This window comes from Oncorhynchus clarkii, chromosome 20, assembly GCF_045791955.1.
Source record: "Oncorhynchus clarkii lewisi isolate Uvic-CL-2024 chromosome 20, UVic_Ocla_1.0, whole genome shotgun sequence".
Taxonomy (NCBI): Eukaryota; Metazoa; Chordata; class Actinopteri; order Salmoniformes; family Salmonidae; genus Oncorhynchus; species Oncorhynchus clarkii.
In genome coordinates this window covers 13,351,142-13,374,444 of record NC_092166.1, presented here as the reverse complement: position 1 = coordinate 13,374,444, position 23,303 = coordinate 13,351,142, and the positions used below count along the sequence as shown (strand labels likewise).

General features: G+C 43.1%; 3 protein-coding genes across 5 annotated transcripts in view; 1 reads left to right on the top strand and 2 right to left on the bottom strand.

Moving 5' to 3' along the window:
- Nucleotides 1-4,739: 4,739 nt before the first annotated feature.
- LOC139375944 (transcription factor JunD-like) lies at nt 4,740-6,929 on the top strand. Its single transcript, XM_071117920.1, has one exon. It carries the CDS (start codon nt 4,988-4,990, stop codon nt 5,891-5,893), a length of 906 nt encoding a protein of 301 aa, XP_070974021.1. The 5' UTR covers nt 4,740-4,987; the 3' UTR covers nt 5,894-6,929.
- LOC139375945 (ras-related protein Rab-3A-like) lies at nt 6,852-14,173 on the bottom strand. The gene is made up of 5 exons (XM_071117921.1): nt 14,090-14,173; nt 12,002-12,226; nt 10,240-10,358; nt 9,909-10,033; nt 6,852-9,240 (listed from the first exon to the last, which is right to left on the bottom strand). The coding sequence occupies exons 2-5, from the start codon at nt 12,224-12,226 to the stop codon at nt 9,050-9,052; spliced, it is 660 nt and encodes a 219-aa protein (XP_070974022.1). The 5' UTR covers nt 14,090-14,173; the 3' UTR covers nt 6,852-9,049.
- A 4,843-nt stretch (nt 14,174-19,016) lies between these two features.
- The window catches only part of LOC139375943 (3',5'-cyclic-AMP phosphodiesterase 4C-like), a 90,297-nt gene continuing 86,010 nt past the window's right edge, over nt 19,017-23,303 (bottom strand). For all 3 annotated transcript variants that reach the window (XM_071117918.1, XM_071117917.1, XM_071117919.1), the window contains one exon: nt 19,017-23,285. In XM_071117918.1, coding sequence (XP_070974019.1) covers nt 22,749-23,285 — 537 coding nt within the window. In that variant the 3' untranslated portion in view covers nt 19,017-22,748. The remainder of the gene's footprint in view (nt 23,286-23,303) is intronic.

Sequence of the window (23,303 nt, the reverse complement as noted above, 5' to 3'; positions counted from 1 at the left end):
GCTATCATAAAGAACTACAAATGCCATGATTATCTGGACGAGACTGCCGAATCTCTGGATTAACTATATAATGTTAGCTAAATGTAGTAATTAATAAATTGGCTACATTTCTTTAAATGCACAATTCTGTGAACTGTCTAGTGCAAGTTTTAAATTGACACAATAACTGTTAGCGAAGGTATCAGCTAGAGATGACATGCAGGAGCTTGCAGGGATTTGTAGTTTTGCATGATGTGTACTTTGGTGCTAATTAGCATTTTTGAATCTTAGAGTAAATAGAGCTGAATATATTAATAAAAGTAACCTTTTCCAAGAGAGATTTATATCGTTATCAAAATGTCACGCCAGGGTAAGCCTACACGAAATTTAACCCTTATTTTAAGTGTTTCTAAAATCCCCTTTGGAAAAATGAATGGTGGAAAAACGACTGGAACCATTTCCCTATTTGAACGCTAGGTTTTATGGGTACTATGACTCTTCCATTGTAGGGCTCTATGATTAAAGGCAGGCGAGATCAAGCGGGACCATTCTAACCAATGAGAGGGCAGATACGCATGTGAACAACAGGCACAACTAAGTAATTTTTCTCAAATTTGCCACAATGCCACATGCATCCACTTATATCAGTACATTTGTAACAGCCTAAACATTACTTAACATATTTTATTTGGTTTCTTTACCCCCTTTTTCTCCCCAGTTAAGATCCTGTCTCATCCCTGCAACTCCCCTATGGGTTCATGCGTCCTTCAACACACACTCCTTAACACCTGCCCACTTACCCCGAAAGCCAGCCTCACCAATGTGTCGAAAGGAAACACTGTTCAACTGACAACCAAAGTTAGCCTGCAGGCGCCCAGCCCACCACAAAAGTGTGATGAACCAAGTAAAGACACAACCCAGGTTTGAACCCGGGTCTATAGTGACACCTCAAGCACCACGATACAGTGACTTAGACCTCTGCGCCACTCAGGAGGCCCACATTTGCTAAACTTCTATTAGATCAAATAAGCCTCATGTAATTTGACACTCTCATAGACCATACAAAAAATGGCTTATCTCATGAGGACAGATTTTGGGCGGAGTAAATCCTTTCTCTTCGCCTTTTCCTCTCTGGCTTCTCCAGCTGCTGGGATTGCTGCGGAGAAGGTGGAGGTCAAAGAGGGGTGAGTGTAACCGATGTGAAATGGCTAGCTAGTTAGCGGTGTCCAATAGTAGTGCTCAATCGGTGTCTTCTTCTCTATTGAGACCTTGAAGTACATATTGATACATTTTTAAAGGCTCTCCAAAGCCATAAGATGGTACGTTTTAATAAATACATTTTTGTTTATTTGGACTTTCAATTCTTATGTTCAGACTCAGATTTATTTCCCCCATGCATTTATAATTGCTTTATTTGGTAACATTGACACTTTGCCTATAATAAAATCAAATGTTTTCCCAACTCGCAAAATTGGGACAGCTTCAGCAGAATTTAGCAATCCCAGCTGTAGAGGCCTTTAAAGTCATAGCACCTGGTAGGGCATTCATTGTGTCAGCTATTGTATACTTCAGTACAAGCTGTAAATGCTGTTACGTCTCACTTTAACTCTCATCTTAGCTTTATCACATTTATGTAAAGCAAGAAATAAATCAGTAAATTGAATTTGAGTGGAAAATATATAATGAAAAACATTTATTTGTATTATGTTGAAATACTCTTTAAAACCATCTGGGTTGGTGTTTATGTTTTCATAAAGGCACTCCCATTTTGATATCTGTTCACCACAACAACTTATGGTTTGTATTCAGTCCACACCCCTGTTTCAGGACATGACTCATACGTTCTAGCCACTGCCTTCTGAATGCCTGATTCTAAATGCCATGCTGAATATGGATGGAAAATAAAAGGCAGTTGTTTCTGTCAAAATAGGAAGCTTTTTGTTGGAGTTTGTTTTTAATGTGCTGTGAAGGAAGGTGCAATCTATCCCAAAAAAGAGACATCAAAGGGAGATGACTTCACTAATGGAACATCTTTCAATTGATGACATCCTAACCATATGTATCTTGAATTAATTATATTCTACAAAATCAGATTTTCCCTGAACAAAGCATCAAAGGCTATTTAATACACCATATACAAAATGCTGGAAGATGTATATCTGAATATTGATGCCCACCTATAAACACACCACACACACACATTGCGATCCCCCCATCCACCACCCTTGCATCGTGCACTGCAGTCTTCAACAACCTCAATCCCCTTCCCCCAATCATTCACCTGCTCTTGCGTCACAGCCTATGTCAACGTTGCCATGGAAACAAATGATGCCCTTGCTATTCTGTGGTGTTGATGCAGACAGTACATCTTCCCTTCCTACGGGGGGGTTATTGGCTATTATGGCTGCCTAGTACCACCCACTGCGCTGGGCTATTCATAGCAATAGCAGACAGCCATCACCGTTTGGGGCTTTCTGTTCCGAGGTGGTAGATCTCTCATGCTTTAACCAGCAGATGTCTGATATTTCTGGGCAGATACTCTATATATACAAAGTATGTGGGCACCTCTTCAAATTAGTGGATTCTGTGATTTCAGCCACACCCGTTGCTGACAGTTGTATAAAATCGAGCACACAGCCATGCAATCTCCATAGACAAACATTGGCAGTAAAATGGCCTTACTGAAGAGCTCAGTGACTTTCATTGTGGCACGGTCATAGGATGCCACCTTTCCAACAAGTCAGTTCATTACATTTCTGCACTGCTAGAGCTGCTCAGGTCAACTGTAAGTGCTGTTATGATGAAGTGGAAATGACTAGGAGCAACAACGGCTCAGCCACAAAGTGGTAGGCCACACAAGCTCACAGAACGTGACCGCCGAGTACTGAAGCGCATAACGTGTAAAAACCGTCTTTCCTCGGTTGCAACACTCACTACCGAGTTCCAAACTGCCTCTGGAAGCAATAAATAAATGTTCGTCAGGAGCTTCATGAAATGGGTTTCCATGACCGAATAGCTGCACACAAGCCTAAGATCACCAAGAGTCGGCTAGAGTGGTGTAAAGCTCGCCGCCATTGGACTCTGGAGCAGTGGAAACGCATTCTCTGGAGTGATGAATCACGCTTCACCATCTGGCAACGTGACAGATTAATCTGGTTTTGGTGGATGCCAGGAGAGCGCTACTTGCCCAAATGCAAAGTGCTAACTATAAAGTTTGGTTGAAGAAGAATAATGGTCTGGGGTTGATTTTTATGGTTCGGGCTAGATGTGAAAGGAAATCTTAACGCTACAGCATACAATGACGTTCTGGACGATTCTGTGCTTCCAACTTTGAGCCAACAGTTTGGGGAAGGCCCTTTCCTGTTTCAGCATGACAATGCCCCCATGCACAAAGCGAGAACTTGACTGGCATGCACAGAGCCCTGGCCTCAACCCCATCGAACACCTTTGGGATGATTTGGAACGCCGACTGCGAGCCAGGCCTAATCGCCCCATATTGAGTTGCACTCCCTTTGGCCCTCAGAACATCCTCAATTCTACAAGGTGTCAAAAGCGTTCCACAGGGATGCTGGCTTATGTTGACTCCAATACTTATCACAGCTGTGTCAAGCTGGCTGGATGACCTTTTGGTGGTGGACCATTCTTGATACACACTGGAAAACCCAGCAGCGTTGCAGTTCTTGACACACTCAAACCGGTGGACCTGGCACCTACCTCCATACCCCATGCAAAGTCACTTAAATCACCCTGTGAATGGCACACATACACAATCCATATCTCAATTGTCTCAAGGCCTAAAAATACTTCTTTATCCTGTCTCCTCTCCTTCATCTACACTGACTGAAGTTGATTTAACAAGTGACATCAGTAAGGGATCATTGCTTTCCTCAATTCACCTGGTCAGTCTATGTCATGGAAAGAATGGGTGTTTTGTACTCCGTGTATAGGCTACTAACCATTCTAAGAATTTTGAGTTGAGTTCTTTGTCAAACATTGGCTTCTAAAAACAGCATGGTTTCCTTATTCCTCTGCAGTATCTCCTTCCTCATTTCTGTTAAAACAAACCGGTAATTACTTCCCCAATAAACCACCTCTTAGCTTATTTGCCCCAAGCTGTGCAATCTCTATTAGAAATGTGTTTGGATCGGAAGACACAGTATTAAACGACTAATGTCAGCAATTTATGAGGTCAAATGTTTCCATTCAGTGACTGACTGCATACCTATGATTCCTGAGCCCATGTTTGTATGTGCCTTGACTTGCTACAATGTATCCCCAGATGTATCTTAGTCTACTTTGTCATCATATATCCTAAACTGGACAGAACTGTGAGAATGTTTGGAATTGGAACCAAAATAGATCACTTGCAATGAAGAATAGACTGACACAATGACACACACACGTTTGGGGCTGATAAATTAAAGTTTATACGTGTGTTCATTCACATACAGCTGTCAAGTTGGCGTGGGAACATTGTCTAAGTTCCTCTAAAGACTGGACTAGTCAAGATAGCTGAAGAAACCTTATGTGCCCCTCCCTAGTTCCTTCCCCGCCCAGTTTCTTTTGGCGACCCTGAGCGTTCTATTTTATGACATCAAACCACAATGCACCGCACTGTTTGCAGTTTACCTAAAGTCTCCATGGCAATATGGACTGGTTCGGCCCCTTATTTAAATCAGACCGGAAACGAACGTCATTTTGGGCCAATCTTAGCGCGCTAAAGTGACATAATGGAATTTTTAGGGGTAAAAAACAAGCAGAGGGTTGGGTGTACGCATACCAGTTGTGCCATCTGTGAAAAGAGTTCATACGGGCGAGAAGAACAGGAAAAGCCAAGCCACGACTATTGTTTTAGCCTCAGGGGTACAGGTAAAGGGGAACCAGAGTTTGAAGATAGGAAAAATACAGGAAACTGTAACCTGAACTGTGTGTTTTATTGACGGATTTAACGGTTGAATCGCCTTAGTTTATGCGTAAACCTCAACATACCCTCGTGTGAGGGGTTAGAATGGAAACAACCCTCTACCCTTGTAATGTGTTGAATACTCGAGGGATTTCAAGCCTATATTCCTACAACAGCATGATGAAGAAAGAAATTTGTCTAAACCTGGATGACCAAAGCTCGATTCTGAAACCGAATCTCCGGGACGCAGAGGGAATTCTGAACTCCCCGGACTTGGGACTCTTGAAATTGGCGACTCCGGACCTTGAACGATTGATTATCCAATCGAATGGAATGGTTACCACGATCCCAACCTCTCAGTTCCTCTACCCAAAGTCAGCCAGTGACGAACAGGAATTTGCCGAAGGCTTCGTGAAGGCGCTTGAGGATCTTCACAAGCAGAACCAGCTGAGCGAGGGGACGTGCGTACCGCCGGACAGACTGGACCTTATCAGCTCCAACGCAGCCCCAATCGGCTTGCCGTCAGATCTGCCAGTGTACACGACATTGAACGGCTATGGTAATAGTCCACTGGGCAGCACAGTGAATTATTCCACGGATACAATTCCATTCCCACCACCACCTTCTCATCTGATGAGCGCGCATCATCAGGCGGCTGCGGCGGCTCTGTCACGACTCCAGGCGTTGAAGGACGAGCCGCAGACGGTCCCCGAGATGCAGTGCTTTGGAGACAGCCCGCCTTTGTCTCCTATTGACATGGACAACCAGGAGCGCATCAAAGCAGAGAGGAAAAAGCTGCGCAACAGAATAGCGGCGTCCAAGTGCCGCAAAAGAAAACTGGAGAGAATATCCCGTCTTGAAGACAAGGTCAAAAACCTTAAGACACAGAACACTGAACTGGCCTCCACAGCCAGTGTTCTTAGAGAGCAAGTAGCCCAGTTGAAACAAAAGGTTATGAACCATGTCAGTAATGGATGTCAACTTCTCCCAAACCAAGATCAAGCTTACTAGAGGACAATGTAGGCCTATGAGGTACCCACCACCATGGGGTTCGTTATCCTTTGGGGATATGGACTAACTGAAACCCAGTAGGCTATTTGCCTGTTCTAATAGAATACAAACTCATTGCTGAAAATCCATTAGAACTGGAACACTATGGGTCTCTCTTAAAAAATGTGGCTAACAGACTAATTTTGCTGCCCTCTTCAGAGGAAAATGCACTATCAGCTCTCCAATGGACTAGCCGAACAAGGATAGCATTATCTGCATGTAAACTGGACAATCTCAATGAGTGCACCTAAACACCAGAATGTCAGTGAGCGCATGCGATCCACTGTGTAATATATAATGCCTTACTTGTTTACAAGCACTTATTTACCAATGACAAATGTATATTTTATTTACTAAAACATGTCTTATTTTGCATACTGTCTTTTATATTTTCTGCAAATATGAATTGTACATGTCTTGTAAGCTCGTGTTGGCTACAGTAATTTAATGTTGTGCAACTCTGTATATCTGTCGCTATCCATGAATGTAGCCTTCGTTGTTGGCCCTATGTAGCCATTTTGAACGGGATTTGACCTCTCAAAGCTGTTTTATTAAATTCTATGAATTGTTTATTCTGTTGTCAAATGTTGTGGACCGACTGTACTTTATTTCAGTTCCTGTCCTATTACACATTGTGCCAGCTATTTATTATAGCCTCTACCAGCAATGGATTAGTGTAGAATAGGTGCATATAGTTTCCCCCGCTCCCCCTATCATGTTGTATTACAGGCTTTGTTACATTGAAATAAAAAGGGGTAAAATAGGTAGGTAGCAGTGGGAGTCCTACACTATTATGCCACCTATTGGCTTGATGAGGGTAATACCATTGTCAGTTTGGGCCAAGAGGCTACTGTACACCCAACACAAAAATGTGCCTCAAAGACAGATTTGAATAAATGTTGACTCATTTTTCACACAATGCTTTTATGTTTTGTTTATTAATTCCTTGTTTTATCAAACCTGGAGTTAGTGTTACAGCACAATTCACATGACTAAAACCCGACTAAAACCCAAGAAAGAAACATTATTTACAGGGGGAAGATAGGATGGAGAGCTAAGAGAGAGCTAGCTGAATTGAACAGATACCTAAGTCAGAGGCAAGTTTACAGCTGTAGCGAAACACAATCAACAAAACTAAAGTTACCCAATGCAGTATAAATAATAGGATGTGATAAGTACTGATCCTACTTCGAACACTTTTCCCTTTTTGAAAATTGCCACAGTGTAGGCATACATGCCAAATGCTTCTCTATCATTATTACAATATGACAGGCCTTTTATTCAGCCCTAAAAATGTGTCTAAGTCTTGTCCTAGCGGGTGTCATTTTTGGAAAGACCTAAGCAAAGCTGTCTAAAGGGTCTGCTATGAGGGATCCTTGGGACATCCCCCCCCCCCCATTGAAGTTGACATTTAAAATGGTTATGTTCATGGTTAGGTAAGTGTTATGGTTAAAAGGTTAGGGTGCGGGTTAAGGTAAAGTTTAGTGCAGGGACGTCCCAAGGATCCTGGATAGCACAAACCCTGCCTAAATCCTTCAAGCAAACAGTATTTGTTAAATACATGCTTTGTTGGCTGTTAATATTTTCCATCAAGGAGAACCAGGAGACTGGAATTTGACACAGTATTGCTCTGAGAGGAATACAGTATTTACACTAACATTATTACACCCACACTAACGGCTTCATGGTTGGTTTAAAAACATGGACATAAGTATTTCCCATTGAAACAGCTCGTACATGATCAGGAGAACATACAGTGAAATGGAAGTGTCTGTCTGGAGTATGTCAACACTTTAATTTCAATTTTGAACCAATCTTTTTTTCAATACTGATATAACCGTCTTTTTTAAACTGTGATAGTGCAGCCCGCAAACAACAACCTACGAAAAACCTACTTCATTAATAAATAAATATACTGTGTATAAATATAGATGGCCGTGACAATGTCTTCATGTGCCTGAGTGCATTTCGTTTGGCTCTAGCTAGTTATGTTTTCCTCATGTATATGCCAACAAGCAATTCTCTCTACACTGAAACAGCAAAATCACACAAACATGACATTGAACATGTTTTAAAAAAAAAGTATTTCCTCCTCACAAAATAAAAAACAAACCACAGACTGCCAGACACCGGGAAGTGATTGGAACGTGATGTAGTATAAGGGTGCTGTACCCAGTGTCGTTCTGTGTGTGTGTTGTACACATGAATAAGAGGTAATTGTGCTGTAGAGAAGCAGTGCTATACACTGACAAGAAATTAGAAGCTTCATTTAACTGTTCTTCACACATGCTACGTTCTTAAAACAAACCAGTTTGATTCAGAGGGGCATGGCCCATAACAGCTTACAGAAGTTCCATGGAAAAAAAATTAACACACCTCTCACAATGCACAGATATGTATACATAAATATTGTAATTGTTTACTATGTTTATATTTTAAATTTTAAAATGCATACTCATTCATGTCTGAACATTTATACATACTGTTCTCTTATACTTAAGACACCTTTATCCATCAATCAATATTCTCTCTATCAAGGTTTGCGAGGGGGGAAAAATGAACAAAAGTAAAAAAATAAATAAATAATAATAATAAGGACAGGGACCAGTACTCAACACATCGTTTTCTTTTTCTTAAATTCCGCAATGAAAAAATATTAGAAAATGACCATGACTGATAACCAATATGCATTGGATTTTGGTCGGAAATGTTTGAAAACACAATCTCATCCAATTTTTGTTATCACAAATTTGGACCATACCTCACTCACGCCAATGGATTTGGTGGCTTAATATGTTCTGTCACCAGCCAAATCGGGGACATATTACAAAAAAAACAAACAGCAAAGCTATCAACAGTAAACAGATAATCAGCAATGTGGCCCTTTGAAAAAAGTCATAATCCTTTCAGGTTCGAGGCCGCAGTAAGGGGAGTCAGAGGAATGTGAACTTTGGACTTACAGTAGAACACCTATAGATAGACGGGGGACTGAAATACAGAATTGAGTTTTTCGGATTTTCCATCCAAACACAAACCCATCACAGACCTCTTCCACCAGCTGAGAAGGTTGTAGGAAGGGGGTGTGTGAGAGGTCAGGTGTGTGTGTGTATGGTGTGTTTAGCAAGCACAGTCCTGGTGGGGGCGTTCGGGCTGCTCGGTGAGCTGGGGCCCCTGTTTGGCCCCTGTGACGGCGGGGTCGGCGTTGTCCAGGCTCTCCGACATCTTCTCACAGATGATGTCCACCAGCCGCTCAAACGTCTGCTTCACGTTGATGTTGTCCTTGGCACTGCACTCAAAGTACTCAAAGCCTGCAGAGGAGAGGAAAGACAGATGTCTGATTAATTAAGAGACGTTCAAATCTAACGAGTGATGTGTACTTGTTGTAATCATCAACACTTGACATGAATTTGTCCATATATTGTTGCCCCAGAACTACTGTACACAGTAACTGCAGATGACCTTAAACCCGACCCTAGGCAACAGCGACTAGGATCAATGATGGACTCTTTATGACATAGATGAACTACATCGCTACTTTATTCGCACTGCTATGCTTTATCTTGGCCAGGTCGCAGTTGTAAATGGGAACTTGTTCTCAACTAGCCTACCTGGTTAAATAAAGGTGAAATAAATAAATAAAAATAAAATACTAAATAGTATCTAGCAAGATTGAGATCAGAGGTTATTTTTGAGTGCATTTCACAAGTGGCTAGTTTACATCAACTACCTTCACTCAAACAAAACAACTGCAACGGTTTTAGTCTGCAAACTTTGGTTTTGAATCGCCACATTCTGGCATGTCTGCCTCGTGATTTGTTGGTCGAGTTGTCAAACAAGAGCCTAGTCCCTATTGCCTACAGTCGGCTTTTAGAGACTACTGCAGGTTAGGAACATAAAACTCATTTTGTAGTGAAAGGAAACTGATAACTTGTTGCTGTTATATTACTGGGTAATTAAGTCCAGTGTTCCAACTCACCCAGTTGGTCAGAGAGCTGCCTGCCCCGGTCTGCTGCCACCACCCTCTCATCCTCCATGTCACACTTGTTTCCCACCAGCAGGACCTGGGCGTTGTCCCATGAGTACGTCTTAATCTGGGTGGACCTGACACACACATTAAAAACTGAGTTGTTATATTAAGGATCCTATCATAACTTCCCATACTGAACATGTTTAGTTGCGTGCATTGACCCTCATTCAAGCAGGCAAAGCAACTGACGCTTGATTGGTGTGGTCATCAAATTATTTAACTTTTGTAGAACATAAACACAATACACAGACAAACACGCTATTTCCCAGTGGATCCGTACCAGTCCTGCACGGCATTGAAAGAGTCCTCATTGGTTATGTCATACATGAGCAGGAAGCCCATGGCTCCTCTGTAGTAGGCTGTGGTGATGGTCCTGTACCGCTCCTGGCCGGCAGTGTCCTGAGAGAAGCACACGTTATATCACACAATCAGTCATTATATCATACACACACGTATACTCAGACAAAAATAGCCCTGCAATGTACTACCACATAAAATAATGCACTAAGTTTAACCTCCCATCGTTAAACATTGTAGTTGTGGATAAAAATTTAAAAAAGATCCTAACTTTAATATTCCGTATGATGTCAGAAGTGTAGTTATAGTATCAATTTAGAGCCAGCACACGTAGCAGTGCAGTATATCAGAGTAAGATTCTGTTTTAAACAAGCAGTGAGATGGCAGTGCGATAGATACTCCAGTAACATAACACAGAGAGATGCAATAGCACTCAAAACCATTTTCTGATGTGTTTAAGCAGGTTTTATGGGCGTCACCAGGCCATAATGATGCTGCACATAGGAGAGACAGCAACGATAGACACTTTAGAAAATGAATCAAGGTCGATTTAGGACAATTAGACATTTATCAGCATACGTGTTTTTTGGCTTCAGCGATGTTATAACATCGAGACATGATCATGTTCACAGGATCATATGAATAGAGTAAACCCACACTGACAGCATATCATCTTGATTTATTCCATACATGTCAAGCAGGATATAAATCAAGATAATATCTTGGGAGAGGGGATTTGCTCACATTAATAAAAGGTAGCACCCTAGATTTGAGCTGTGTGCACTGTTCTATAGCGAGGTCTACTCTGATCTAGCAACTGAGAAAACCGTTCAAATTTCAATAAACATGTAGATCTAGGTGAGCATGTGTCATCAAATCCTCAAATTACATTTTTCAAGATACAGTAATCATAATCCTTATTATATGAATATCCTTCTTGTGTATGAAGGTAGCACCCTAGATTTGAGCTGTGTGCACTGTTCCATAGCGAGGTCTACTCTGCTAAAAGGGGTGGATACAGATGACCCACCATGACACACGTAGTGTCACAACCAATCTTCTTCAGAGCTAAACATATTTCTTACAGGAGCCACAGAGAGAGAGAGAGAGAGAGAGTGGAGACACAAACCTCCTGCTAGTGTACCAATACGGCTCCTCTCCGCCCCCTCTGCTGTCATGCAGGAAAGTATAGGGGTCTGACTGGCCAAAATCCTAAACAAACACACCCTCTAAAAAAAAAGCATAACTTTCAGGTCTAGCCTATTGTCATGAGATATTTCCCATACAGTTGTCCCCCCCATTACTTTATAGCCAACAAACTTGGAGAACTAGCCTACTTGCCAAGACCTTTGTGCTCATTCATATTTCACAAGGTAAAATAGTACTCACCAACCCTGGTCCTGGAACGCTACGTTTTTGATCCAGTTCTAATACACCCGATCATGCTCTTGTCAAGCAGTTTATTCGTTGGATTAGGTGTGTTAAGTGCTTGGTTGAAACAAAAGCCTGCACACCTTGTACAGTAGCTCTCCAGGACCAGGGTTGGGGATTAGATACCGCAATGGGTTGAATCTGTCAATGTCTGTTCTTCATCCAAACTAGCCGACTACATATCCGTTAGATGAGGTAAATGTGTAATTTGGTGTAGCGATCCCTTTAAAGCAAGAACACCCCATATAACATAAATTAGCTAATTTGTGTTCAACAGAGGAATAATTATAATTTAGTTACGGTCAGTGTCTTACCCAGATCTGCAGCTTGATCCTCTTGTCGTTTCTGTAGATGGTCTTCACCTTGAAGTCGATGCCCACCGTACTGACAAAGGCCGGCGTGAATGAGTCGTCTGCGTAGCGAAACAGGAAGGAGGTCTTACCCACACTGCTGTTGCCAATGATCAGGATCTTGAACATGTAGTCAAAGTTCTGGTCTGAGGACTCCTTCTGTCCATAAGTGGCTGTTGCGGAAGCCATCTTTGGAGGGATAGAATGACGACAAATGTAATTAATGCTTTTGTTGCCCATTTAAAATTGATTTTTTTTTTATTCTGTCAAAATGGCAGATTTATCCATTTGCTTTGTCAACAATCAGAGGATCGTTTTTCAGAGAAATCCATGAGCACCTCTTTTGGTAAATGTCTGAGGAAATGGGCAGGTAAGTAGACCTACCAAATGATTTTCACTCATGCTCACCCATATCCAACATCTACTTTCTCTATGAAAAATAGCTACATCGAAATAAGACAGTATGTTTTGACATCAAACCAATAACTATGAAGACATTTCCCTAAACGCTTCCAACGGCAGTGGTAAATAGAATGAGAATTATAATCTAACACCTCTCTGGGAAAGGGACCGACAACTATCAATAAAAACAGCAGTGAGTCAAATCATACTGATTGATGCTGACTATTTTCAATGAGCCGTAAAGCCTTTTAGTAAATGATTGACTTGAGATTAGTCACACCCTTCAAATGTATTCATCAAATAAAGAGAAGGATGTTTTAAAAAAAAAAGAAGCCTAAAGCAATGTATTTTTGTGGAATGCTATGATATGGTACAACATTTTGAATTAAAACCAAAATAGTTGAATTTTGAAATAGGCGTTATGCTTTGATTGTATGGCCTATTGCAGTATTAAGGACCCATATCCACAGTGTGATTTTGATGGCTTTGAATGTCAGTGTATCCTTGCAACTAAAATTGAGTAATACCATAATAATAATAACAACAAAGTGATTTTGACACTGAATATTTGGACTCCTCCCAGATCTCTTTCAGTCATTTGATACTACAGGCATCTTTTATTGATCCTAATGGTGGTGAGGACAAGCCTTGCCTGCTTTCAAATAAATGTATCCACTAAAGTACAGGATCAAAACTGATTGACCTCCATAACACTATCTTGAGAGGTGGGAGTCTTGGAAACATCTAATGTGTCCTGTGGCGCTGTATAGTCAGCTCCTGCACATTCTAGTGCGCATATAAGGTTTAAACAGAAAAACGATACTGTAATAATCTTTATCATGCATAGTAAAGCAATGTAATGAAAACATTTTGTTATAAATAAATGTAGATAGTCATTGCTTACATTGCCTGGACATTTCAGACAGTAAAATCGCCAAGATAAAGAAGGCGGAAACCGCAGGGCTTAGGCTAAGCATCGGCTAACCCATCTATGGCTGGGTGTTTTGAAAATAGATTTTAGCGCATGTTGTATACTTGAATGGACAGGGACATGCAGTTACATCAGGCGGTTTGACTTGACATTTGCTATACAATGTACGTAGATAATTGTATTTACATGGGTAAGCGGTCTTGGTCACAGGGAGATCAATTAAGCTATTGGGTCACCATTGTTCAGCTAGCTATCTAGCTAGTTTGACGCCTATCTTTATAGCCAGCCAGCCAGTTGCTGCTGCTTTCCTCAAGATTGCTAGTGGGCTCGAATGGCTCGCGCACCATTCAATGGGGGGGTTAAAACATTTCGAAACATGTTTATTTCCCAAATAACAGTTGCTCTTGGTCATTCAATATGATTTATGTTGTAATGGCAGAAAACCTACGCTACATTATTTTTAAACAGCCGCATTGACAGCATAAACATCAGTTCATCCAATAAAACATACACGGCTCCCTGCAATTAGGCTTAGCTAGCATACTAGGCTAGCGAAGCATTCCAGCCTCGCTATATGTCAAATGAAGGTTACTCTTCCTTATTTCGCAAATAAATTGTCCCTCTCCACTTTTATATTTACATCTGGAAATCTAATCTAACCCTTTCTAGTGCTATCATTTCTTTAAATGACTCGCAAAATAATACCGCTTGCGGCTTACCGTGAAAAGCCTGTTTTTATCTGCAGCGCTATTGCAGCAGTACCCAGTATCGCACCTGCAGAACCTTGGGCGTCACTTGATTGCCTGTCACCGAAGGGGCGGGCTCAGAGTAGAGCTAGAGGATGACTGACAGTCTTTTAAACCAATCGAGACTGTTTAAGGTCGCTGAGCGTTCTAGGGCCTACCCCAATACCTCTCTCATTATTGAGGGGACTAGTTATGGATAAAGGTACAAATCGATTGTCATCAAACTGTACAATAATTTTCTCATGATTCATAAAAAAACATGTTGCCACCTATCCCTTTGCTAGTAGGACTGTATTTAGAATGATTGTCTTATTTTTTTTACCTTTATTTAACTAGGCAAGTCAGTTAAGAACAAATTCTTATTTTCAATGATGGCCTAGGAACAGTGGGTTAACTGCCTTGTTCAGGGGCAGAATGACAGACTTGTACCTTGTCAGCTCGGGGATTCGATCTTGCAACCTTTTGGTTACTAGTTTGACGCTCTAACCACTAGGTCACGCTGCCGCACCGTCTTACTGAAATACGTTCAGATAACCATATGTCATCTGATTTGTGTTGAAAAAAACATGCATATCATTGCAGCATTCCAAGGTCAACGTTATTCCCAATAAGCATCCATGATGTCAAAAGCATGTAGACTTCTTTATTGGCAAGGTGGACAGGCGTACAGGTACAGTAAGAGCGTTGAAACCCATAGTAAACAGTTGTGTTTAGATTGTCGAGACTGCAGACTGAATAGTTCTGGTCCGGAGAAAAACATAGGAACAATGTGCCTGAAACAAGGAGGAATCTCCTACTCTACTGATGCTATCTAGAAAACATACAGTTAGGAATAGAACTACTGTTCCCTGAAGGAGGGAACAAGGTAGAACATATTATAGGGGGTCAACCAATCCTATTCACCTGAAGCAAACTGAAATCAATCCCAACGGGCCAATTAATGCAGAGCCCGCCCTCAGAAGCCCCACCTCCCTGGCTATAATATGAGGGATCGCATACACTTCCTAAATTCAGCACTGCTCTTCAGCGAGCCCAAACCCCCTGATGGCGTGGGGTCAAAATAGGTTATACCTTGTTCACTCCTTCAGGGAACAGTAGTTATATTCATAACTGTACATTCCCTTTCAGTCGGTCACTTGGTATAACACACTATGGGTACTTTCAATCATGCTCCAAGCCGGCTCAGAGGGTACCACACGACAGCCCAAGCACACACACAGCTTCCACCGGCTGCAAAATGGGTTTACAGAAGTCACCTTTTTCTCTGATACTTACCCAAGAATTCTGAACTGTCAGAACCCCATATAGGGACCTAGAACCTGCTGCAACTTGGCAATGCACACTGACACGCTGCCACTGCAGCACAAGTCCATAGACCCCACAGTTCCAAGAACAATACTTAATTAACTTGCGAGCCTGACATGTCAGAACTTGTACAAGGAACCGCAAGTCCAAAACAACAGAACACCTGTCGTGACTTGGTAAAGCGCACACGCACAATGAACCAAGGCAGCCTGCGCATTGCCACGGCAGCCCAAGGCTCAAACCCACAGGGAAACTGTGGTAACCCGGACAAAACGATGCCTAACATTGGCCCAAGTCCATAGACACTTGCGCATAGCTGCGGGAAACATGTTTGGGGGTGCTGCTATTCTGTCACCGACGGGGGAGGGGGCTGCATAATTATATATTTTTGGCCGACCCTACAGATTGCTATATCAGTCAGCTAATACAGGACTAGTAAAGGCCCAGTGCACTACTTTTGTGAAGATAAACATAATACATCTTACTATTCCGATTTTTCAGGGGTTGCTGCAGCAACCTTAGCACCACTACTCCCCACAGCTATGCCCTCGCGGTTCAAAAAAGTCTCACACAGAGATCCAAGGAGTCTGGAATGCCAGAACTCACACAAGGAACCGCAAGTCCAAAACAACAGGGCACCTGCTGTGACACTTTGGAGTCGCAGGGGTGTACTAATAGCATGTGGATATCCCCAACATGCTTGGCTGACGCCAAGGCCATTAGCAGGGCAGTCTTGTCTACAGACACCAATTGTTCCAAAGGAGGCTCACTCAATATGGAACCACACCACCAGTGCCACCAGATAGGACCCCTGGGTAGAGCCGTCAATCCCTACATGACACGCCGAGATGGCTGGCATATACACTTGAATATGGAAAAAGAAAGGCTCTGCTCAAAAAGCTCTTGCAAGAACATCAGAAACTCCTTTAACCTGACACCAAACCTCAAACGCGTGCCACTTATATACAACCCTCTCGTAGAGGGTGCACACGCCCAACTGTTTAGTCATAATCACGTTTGAGGATAAACCCCTTGTCATCAAATTCAACCTTTCAGGGGCCAAATCTACGGCCTTGGGTGTCAATAGACAATAGATCCTGATGACACGGAACCCCTCCACGGGTCCCTACATAAACTTAAATATGGAATAAGAAAGGCCCTTCTCAAAAAGCTCTTGCAAGAACATCAGAAACCCGCCTAACAGGCAGAGAATCTCCGGGAATCAGAGTTGTCTGGGCCAACGGGGAGCCACCAGAATCAACAACAGACCTTCCTGACTGACCCTCTCCACAGTGGCCTGAATCAGGTCCACTGGAGGAACGCATAGAGCAGGGTCCGAGGTCACTGATATGCCAAGCATCCGCTCACAACAAAGTGCCCAGATCTCCCATTGAGAAGAAGTCGACAATGCGCATTTTCTCGCAATGTGTAAAGCTTTACGTCGGCCCTGCCAAACCGGTCCCATATCTGGGCAACCACTGAGGGGTGCAGTCTCCACTCCTTAGAGATAGGATCCTCCCTGGAAAGTAGATCTGTACCCACGTGGAGAGATCCGGTAAGATACTTTGCCCTGAGCGACAGGAAATTCGCACTGCTCCATACGAGGAGATAACGTGCCAGGTTTAGGAGAAAGAGAGACCTCGTCCCCCCTGCCTGTTGATGTACGCCACCATCGTCCTGTTGTCAGACCTTACCAACACATGCTGGCCCTAAAACATCGGAAGGAAATGCCTCATTGATAGCAACGACGGGGAAACCCTAAGCAACCAATGGCAGTGGCGAGATGCGTCCAGACACTAGCAGTCACCTAGCGCTGAAATATACGCATCAACAGACGTCCCAGAGGCACCACAGCCATCATAGAGGCCATTAGACCCAATAACCACAGGCACGAGCGAAACGGCACCGAGGGCCCCAGCCGGAATGTGACCCTCCTCTGTTGGGACAAAAACGTGTGATTCAGCACCGAGTCTAGAGCAAGGTCCAGAAACTGAATGCGCTGAGCCAGAGTCAACAGCTTCTCTTGTGATTCATTATGAACACCATATGGGAAACAAGCGTGGCAGTGTGGGAGCGCCATATTATCTCCTAGGATAATTTAGGTTAATTTATAAAAATACAAAAATGTATACTTGTTTTTCATTTCCACCACTTTTGACAACCGCGTGTCTGAATGTGAGGAAGGAACTGTGTTTATTATGCCCACACTGGGTTCGGGGACTTCGGCAACCAGTAACTTGCCCCTTATTGACCGAGCCACTTGGGAGCACTGTTACCACAGTAAATGCTTGGGAAGGAGGGCCCAGTGAGCACGCCCCTCCCGGCCTCCAGCTAGGGTTGAGAGGTCTGCTTCTTCCCCGGCTTCACAGAAGAATCTGCTTGCTCCCTGCGTTCCTTCTAACCAGCACGCCGTCTGTGCCAAGACGTCCGCCGCTGCCCAGAAGCACCAAGACGGCAACCCGCCTTAGGCCTGCACCCTTTCCTTCACGCCTCGGAACTGCAGAACCGCAAAGGATTTTAGTTGGAAAAGGACCCATAGAGCTACGTCCTGCTTTTGTTTCTCCCGAAACTGGCCCGTAAGGACTCCATAGCCGAGCAAAACAACCTTTTTGACTAAACTGTCTCATCCAAATACTGTCCCTCTCAGGAATCCAGGACAACATCAACCAGAGGTGGCACTGAGCCACCACCATCGCCCCCCATACTTTCCCCCACAGCCAGGATAGTACAGTGGGACAGACATAACTTTGTCCAGCTGATCCGCTGAGGATCAGCACTGTTTATTTGGAATCACCATGCTAGGAGTTTGTCACGCTCGTCGGAAGAAGTGGACCAAGGCGCAGCGTGGTGAGCGTACATCTTAGTTTATTTATAATGTCGCCAACAAAACCAGAAATAACAAACTACACATAGACAACTACCCACAATCACAGGTGGGAAAAAGGACAACGATAGACAGCTTCCTCTGATTGGGAACCACACTCGGCCAGAAACAAAGAAATAAAGAACAGAGTGCCCACCCAAATCACACCCTGACCAAACAAATACGTAGAGACATTAACAGGCTCTCTAAGGTCAGGGCGTGACAGATTTGCCCCCTTGTTAGCCTCTGAAGTTAAGTAACTCGCCAGCTTTCTATCCATTGGTGGTGTGCAAACGAGCCCCGTCTCTTCCATACCCACTATTAATGAACTCACTACAACCTGGTAGCACCAGCCTGGCTGAATGAGGGGAATCGCAGGTTGTCTTTAGCTCATCACTCATCACTGCTGCAGGGACGGGAGGTAACCTGGAGGAACTCCTCTGCAGGGGAGAAGGACAATCCAACCCTAGGTGATCTGCCGCCCTACGACACAGCTCCAACAATGGTTCATTAAGCACCAATGGTTCACTCTCCCCCGCCAAATTCAAAGCCGGTGCTTCAGGCTTCCCCAGACTGATGTCAACCCATTGACACTCTGAAAACCCTCCAGAGCCAATCAGGGATAGTATATCATCCCTGGAATCCAGACTCTGAACACTGCCAGAGAAACCAGAATGAGCCTCACTTGGCTGGGATTACACCCCTATTAACTCTACGCCGGCCTCAAACAACCCCATTCCCAAACTCTCATTTTCACTGGAAGAACCTTCGCCAGCAGCCTCAATCTTCCTCACAAAGTAAGCCCTACACCCAAGAGAGGTTGAACCCAGCCGGAGACATTGGTCACGCAAACTGGCCTGAGCCAAGTGTGTTTCCACCCCAAGCAAGCAGGATAGCACTCTTTTCTTAATATTTTATTGTGAAATCACATGCCCTAGGTCATAGTCGGAGGTTCAAACTCAGCTGGTTAGCCTTTTTGAACTTCCTCCTACCACTGGCCATCTTACTCAAGCAACAGAGCACTAGCTACACAAGCAGAGCAGAAAGTAGTGGGTGTTAAGCAAACACAAATCCTACCTAAACAAGGAAGTATTAGCTACACAAGCAGAGCAGAAAGTAGTTAACAAATGCAAAAATGTAGGAAACGTATGCGAGCCCCAGTATTATTGTCAGGAGGCGGGGCATCCGAGGGCAGGCTCGGCATCCATTGGCCCGTTGGGAGTGATTTCAATTTGCTTCAGGTGAATAGGATTGGTCGTTGACCCTACATAGTATGTTATACAGAATGACCGACTGAAAGGAAACTGAGAAAGTTTGATTATTTTTGCTTTCTTTTATGGCAGACATAAGGAAACTAAAACATTTGGTTGAGTGCCAGAGGAGGCTGGTGGCAAGATCTATGGGAGGACGTCTCATTGTAATGGCTGGAATGGAATAAATGGAATGGTATTAAACACATCAAACATGGAAACCACATGCATTACTCCGTTCCATTAATTCCATTCCAGCCATTACAATGAGCCCGTCCTTCTGTAGGTCCTCCCACCGGCCTCCATGGTTGAGCACTGTAGTTGAAATCTATCCGATTTTTTTTCTCCCAAAGCTCGGAAGGTAGCTACAAATAAATACTTAGCCTCCGACAAAGTCTATAGTTCTTCATTTTCGGACAGATATAGAAATAATAAATAAACTGTACACAAAGCATTGTGAGGAAAATATACAAAACAATCAATGGTAGACAGAGAGCATAACTGAATCCTTGTGAAAATACGGTCATAACAATGGCTGGTGAAGACATTTTTCATGACAGCTGAGAAAGACAGAAAGGCTTGCTTGAGTTCTGAACTGTTTGTGCTCCTTAACTACTGTGTGCATGGCACTGGTGTCTCCCCACCATATCGAGTATACAATCTATGAGGAAAGAAAACGTACGCAAATATAAGGCTCCAGAAAGTCACATTTCTGGATCTTTCGTAAAAACACAACATCAATTTACTCCATGTGTAGGTTCAAAGGTTTCTGTTCACAGATGAGCTTATTTTAGATACTTGAATAATTTCCTTATGAATCTAGCATCTTTCATGCATCTTTATCAAAACATATTATAGATACAAAAAAGTTTTAATTCCATAGCACAAGTCCCCCAATTTAGCTTCAGTGGTCCAGCCTGTGCTATGCATCAATTGTAATAATCAAGCCACATAATACCAGAATACGGAATACTAATGTGGATTAGTCAACAGAGTTACATCACACTCGACTGTACTTTAAGCACAGACTTGTAAAAATTACCATACAAAGTGCTTTGGTTTCTTTACAAATTCAATTCATCTAAATGTCCAACCATTCAAACATTAAGAAAGGTGCAGTTATCAGTGAATTATTGTTCTAAAACAGAAAACCTATGGGGCAGAAAGGGTACACAGGGAGGGCGACATGATCAACATTAGTCATTGATGGAAATTAGCCTGGGGCAAAATGGAAATTACAGTACGAGTTGTGTCATGCTTGCTTGGCACTTGTACTGTCATTGGTCATGTCCCTGTGAAGAGCAGAATATTGACCAATGACAAAAGGAAAAGGGTGTGAAAATTTCAGCACAGAAAACTGGCCTATGGCCAACGGTCTTTTTTTCTCTTTTTTTTTACAGTTACAATTGCCTTGACCGGCACATCTTTCATACATTTCTGAAATAGGTTGGCAAATATTACACCATGCGCTTCACAAACTGTGATAACATCTGTAAACTCTACCAATGTATCTTTTTTTTTAATAGTTCAACTGGTTGATAGTGTGACCAGATGATGGTACCTGAAGTAAGTAGGAAACTTGAGACCTTTACTGTAACAACAATAATAGACTTGAAAGGACATTGTACAGTTTGACTCATTTGGTAGAGCATGGCACTTGCAAATGCCAGGGTTGTGGGTTCAATTCCCACTGGGACCAGTATGAAAATGTATGCGCTCAAGTCGTAATTTGCTCTGGATAAGAGCATCTGTTAAATGACTAAAATGTAAATGTAAAAAATGTCCCACAGCCCTACTGTACTGTCAAACAATTAACTTAACTCTGTCCAGGTTCCCTCAATGCAACTAGTTATCCTAATGTGCTAGGGTATGTAAGTTCTGGCTACCATGTTGCCAGTGGCAAACTAAAATTCTCAGTCACCTGCCTCCAATGTGTTTATGGATTGGCTCAAGCCCTTCCAAGCAGGATGAGGATTGGCTGTGAGTAAAATTGTAAAGTGCTAAAAGTGGAGGCAAACTAATGCCATAAAAAGGTTAAGGATACACACAATTACAGTATAAAGCAGTATGTATACACTATGAGGGACTTCAAATAGAAAAAAACTACATCAAATAAAATCATACAGACAAGTGGTGAATCTTAACTGAAGTGCTTGTTTTGGATACCCCTGCCTACAACAGCAACACCGCTAAAACCAATCCACTTAACATACCTATAGTCAATTTACTGTAGGTATGGGCATTTTGAATGCCTTGAATTGCAGTACACGTTCAGACTTTAATTCCGATATTCAACACTGGGAGGTGCCAAGTGCACACCGCATAGCTTTGGGTTACTTATATGTCCCTATAACGGCAGGCTCAGGGTTGGTTTTGTTGGTTTACACATAACAGGACTGTGGTTAGGACTGTGGGAGGAAGAACTGACCCTAAACCAGTTGTTAAGAGTGTGGCTGATGAGAGACCCCTAGTGATGCACCGAGTAGCTGTTACAACAAGGTACCCAAAAAGTGTTGTGCTACATTGAAACAATCTCTTCTTCAATTCTGACGTTCTGCTCTGTACTTTGTCCTTTGTAGTACATATTTGGTAAGTCTGCAGTTTACCGGTTTAAACCACTTTCTGCACTAGTTTAAAAGGACTTAAATTAAAGACAAAATGACCAACAGTTGAAAAGGCAGGCAAATGTTGCCATTGGCCATGTCCATATTTATTAATCTGTTTGGCATAATGTCTCAAAAGCCTTTGTGGTGTTTGTTGTTACTAAGTTTGTCGCGTCGTCAATTGTTTCAAGCGGTCATAAGTAGTCAAAAGGAAGACGTGTTCCACAAAATCCTTGCTCTTTTGTCGTAGACCTTGGCTTGACTTGCAAAACAGGAAGGTTGGTTTTCTCAGTGTCTCTGAGAAACAAAAGCTGAATACGGGGACACGTCCAACTCAGAGACGTATCAGGTAAAACACAAAAGACCAGCTCAAAAACACGGTTTCCTGTTCTCTGCAACCAAAGAAGGAACAGTGGGGCTCTCCTTTCTCCAGTACGAGGTGACTGCTGTGTAAGTGCAGACTTCCTGAACGCACCCCCTCTACGTTCTTTACCCCAGCTTTGTCCTGCCATTCAATCCAAGGAAGCCAGAGATGGGGGTTGAAGGGGTCAAAGGTGGAGGCTTAGAAATGTAAAAAAAAAAAGAAGAGAAAAAAAAAGAACATTGCACTGTTATGTACCTAGCCTGAAGCGCCTCACACCGGCGTTACCTTCTTGGTCATGTTCTCTGTCTTCGGTGGCCTCCCTTTCTGGGTCAGAGTCTGTGGACAAAGTCCTGCCACCAAGATTGAGGACAGAGGTAGCCATTTTGGAGAGTACTTGCGTGTGTGGGTGAGAAGTGGCAGACATGGAATGGAGTCTGCTGTCCGGGTCAGTCCTAGAAGGCTTCATCCCAGTGCTACTGTACCCCTCCTCCTCTGCCGGAGGGCTCTCTGTGTCGGACTCGCACTCCTCCTCCTCTAGGGTCAGCTCAAACTGGAACTTATCTCCTGTGGAGGATCCACCTCCACCCCCTCCAGCTCCCATGGCTCCCCCAGGCAGGCCCATCTTGTCCTGGGCCTCGGGTGTGGGCGAAGGGCTGTGTGGGATCATGCTCTGGTACCACTCGCGATTGTCCTCCAGCGTGTCTAGGATGTCCTGGGCATCAGGGTGGACCAGGTCTGCCCACGTCTCCCACAGAGGGTGGACGATGTAGTCTATGAAGCCCACCTGTAGAGGAAAATGATT

What these genes read in the sequence shown, in the direction of transcription:
- LOC139375945 (XM_071117921.1), bottom strand. Translation starts at nt 12,226, where the DNA reads ATGGCTTCCGCAACAGCCACTTATGGACAGAAGGAGTCCTCAGACCAG. An exon ending in TTCAATGCCGTGCAGGACTG is followed by an intron (nt 10,034 to 10,239) that starts GTACGGATCCAC and finishes TGTGTGTGTCAG; the next exon opens with GTCCACCCAGATTAAGACGT. An exon ending in GCAGCTCTCTGACCAACTGG is followed by an intron (nt 9,241 to 9,908) that starts GTGAGTTGGAAC and finishes TCTCCTCTGCAG; the next exon opens with GCTTTGAGTACTTTGAGTGC.
- LOC139375944 (XM_071117920.1), top strand. Translation starts at nt 4,988, where the DNA reads ATGGAAACAACCCTCTACCCTTGTAATGTGTTGAATACTCGAGGGATT.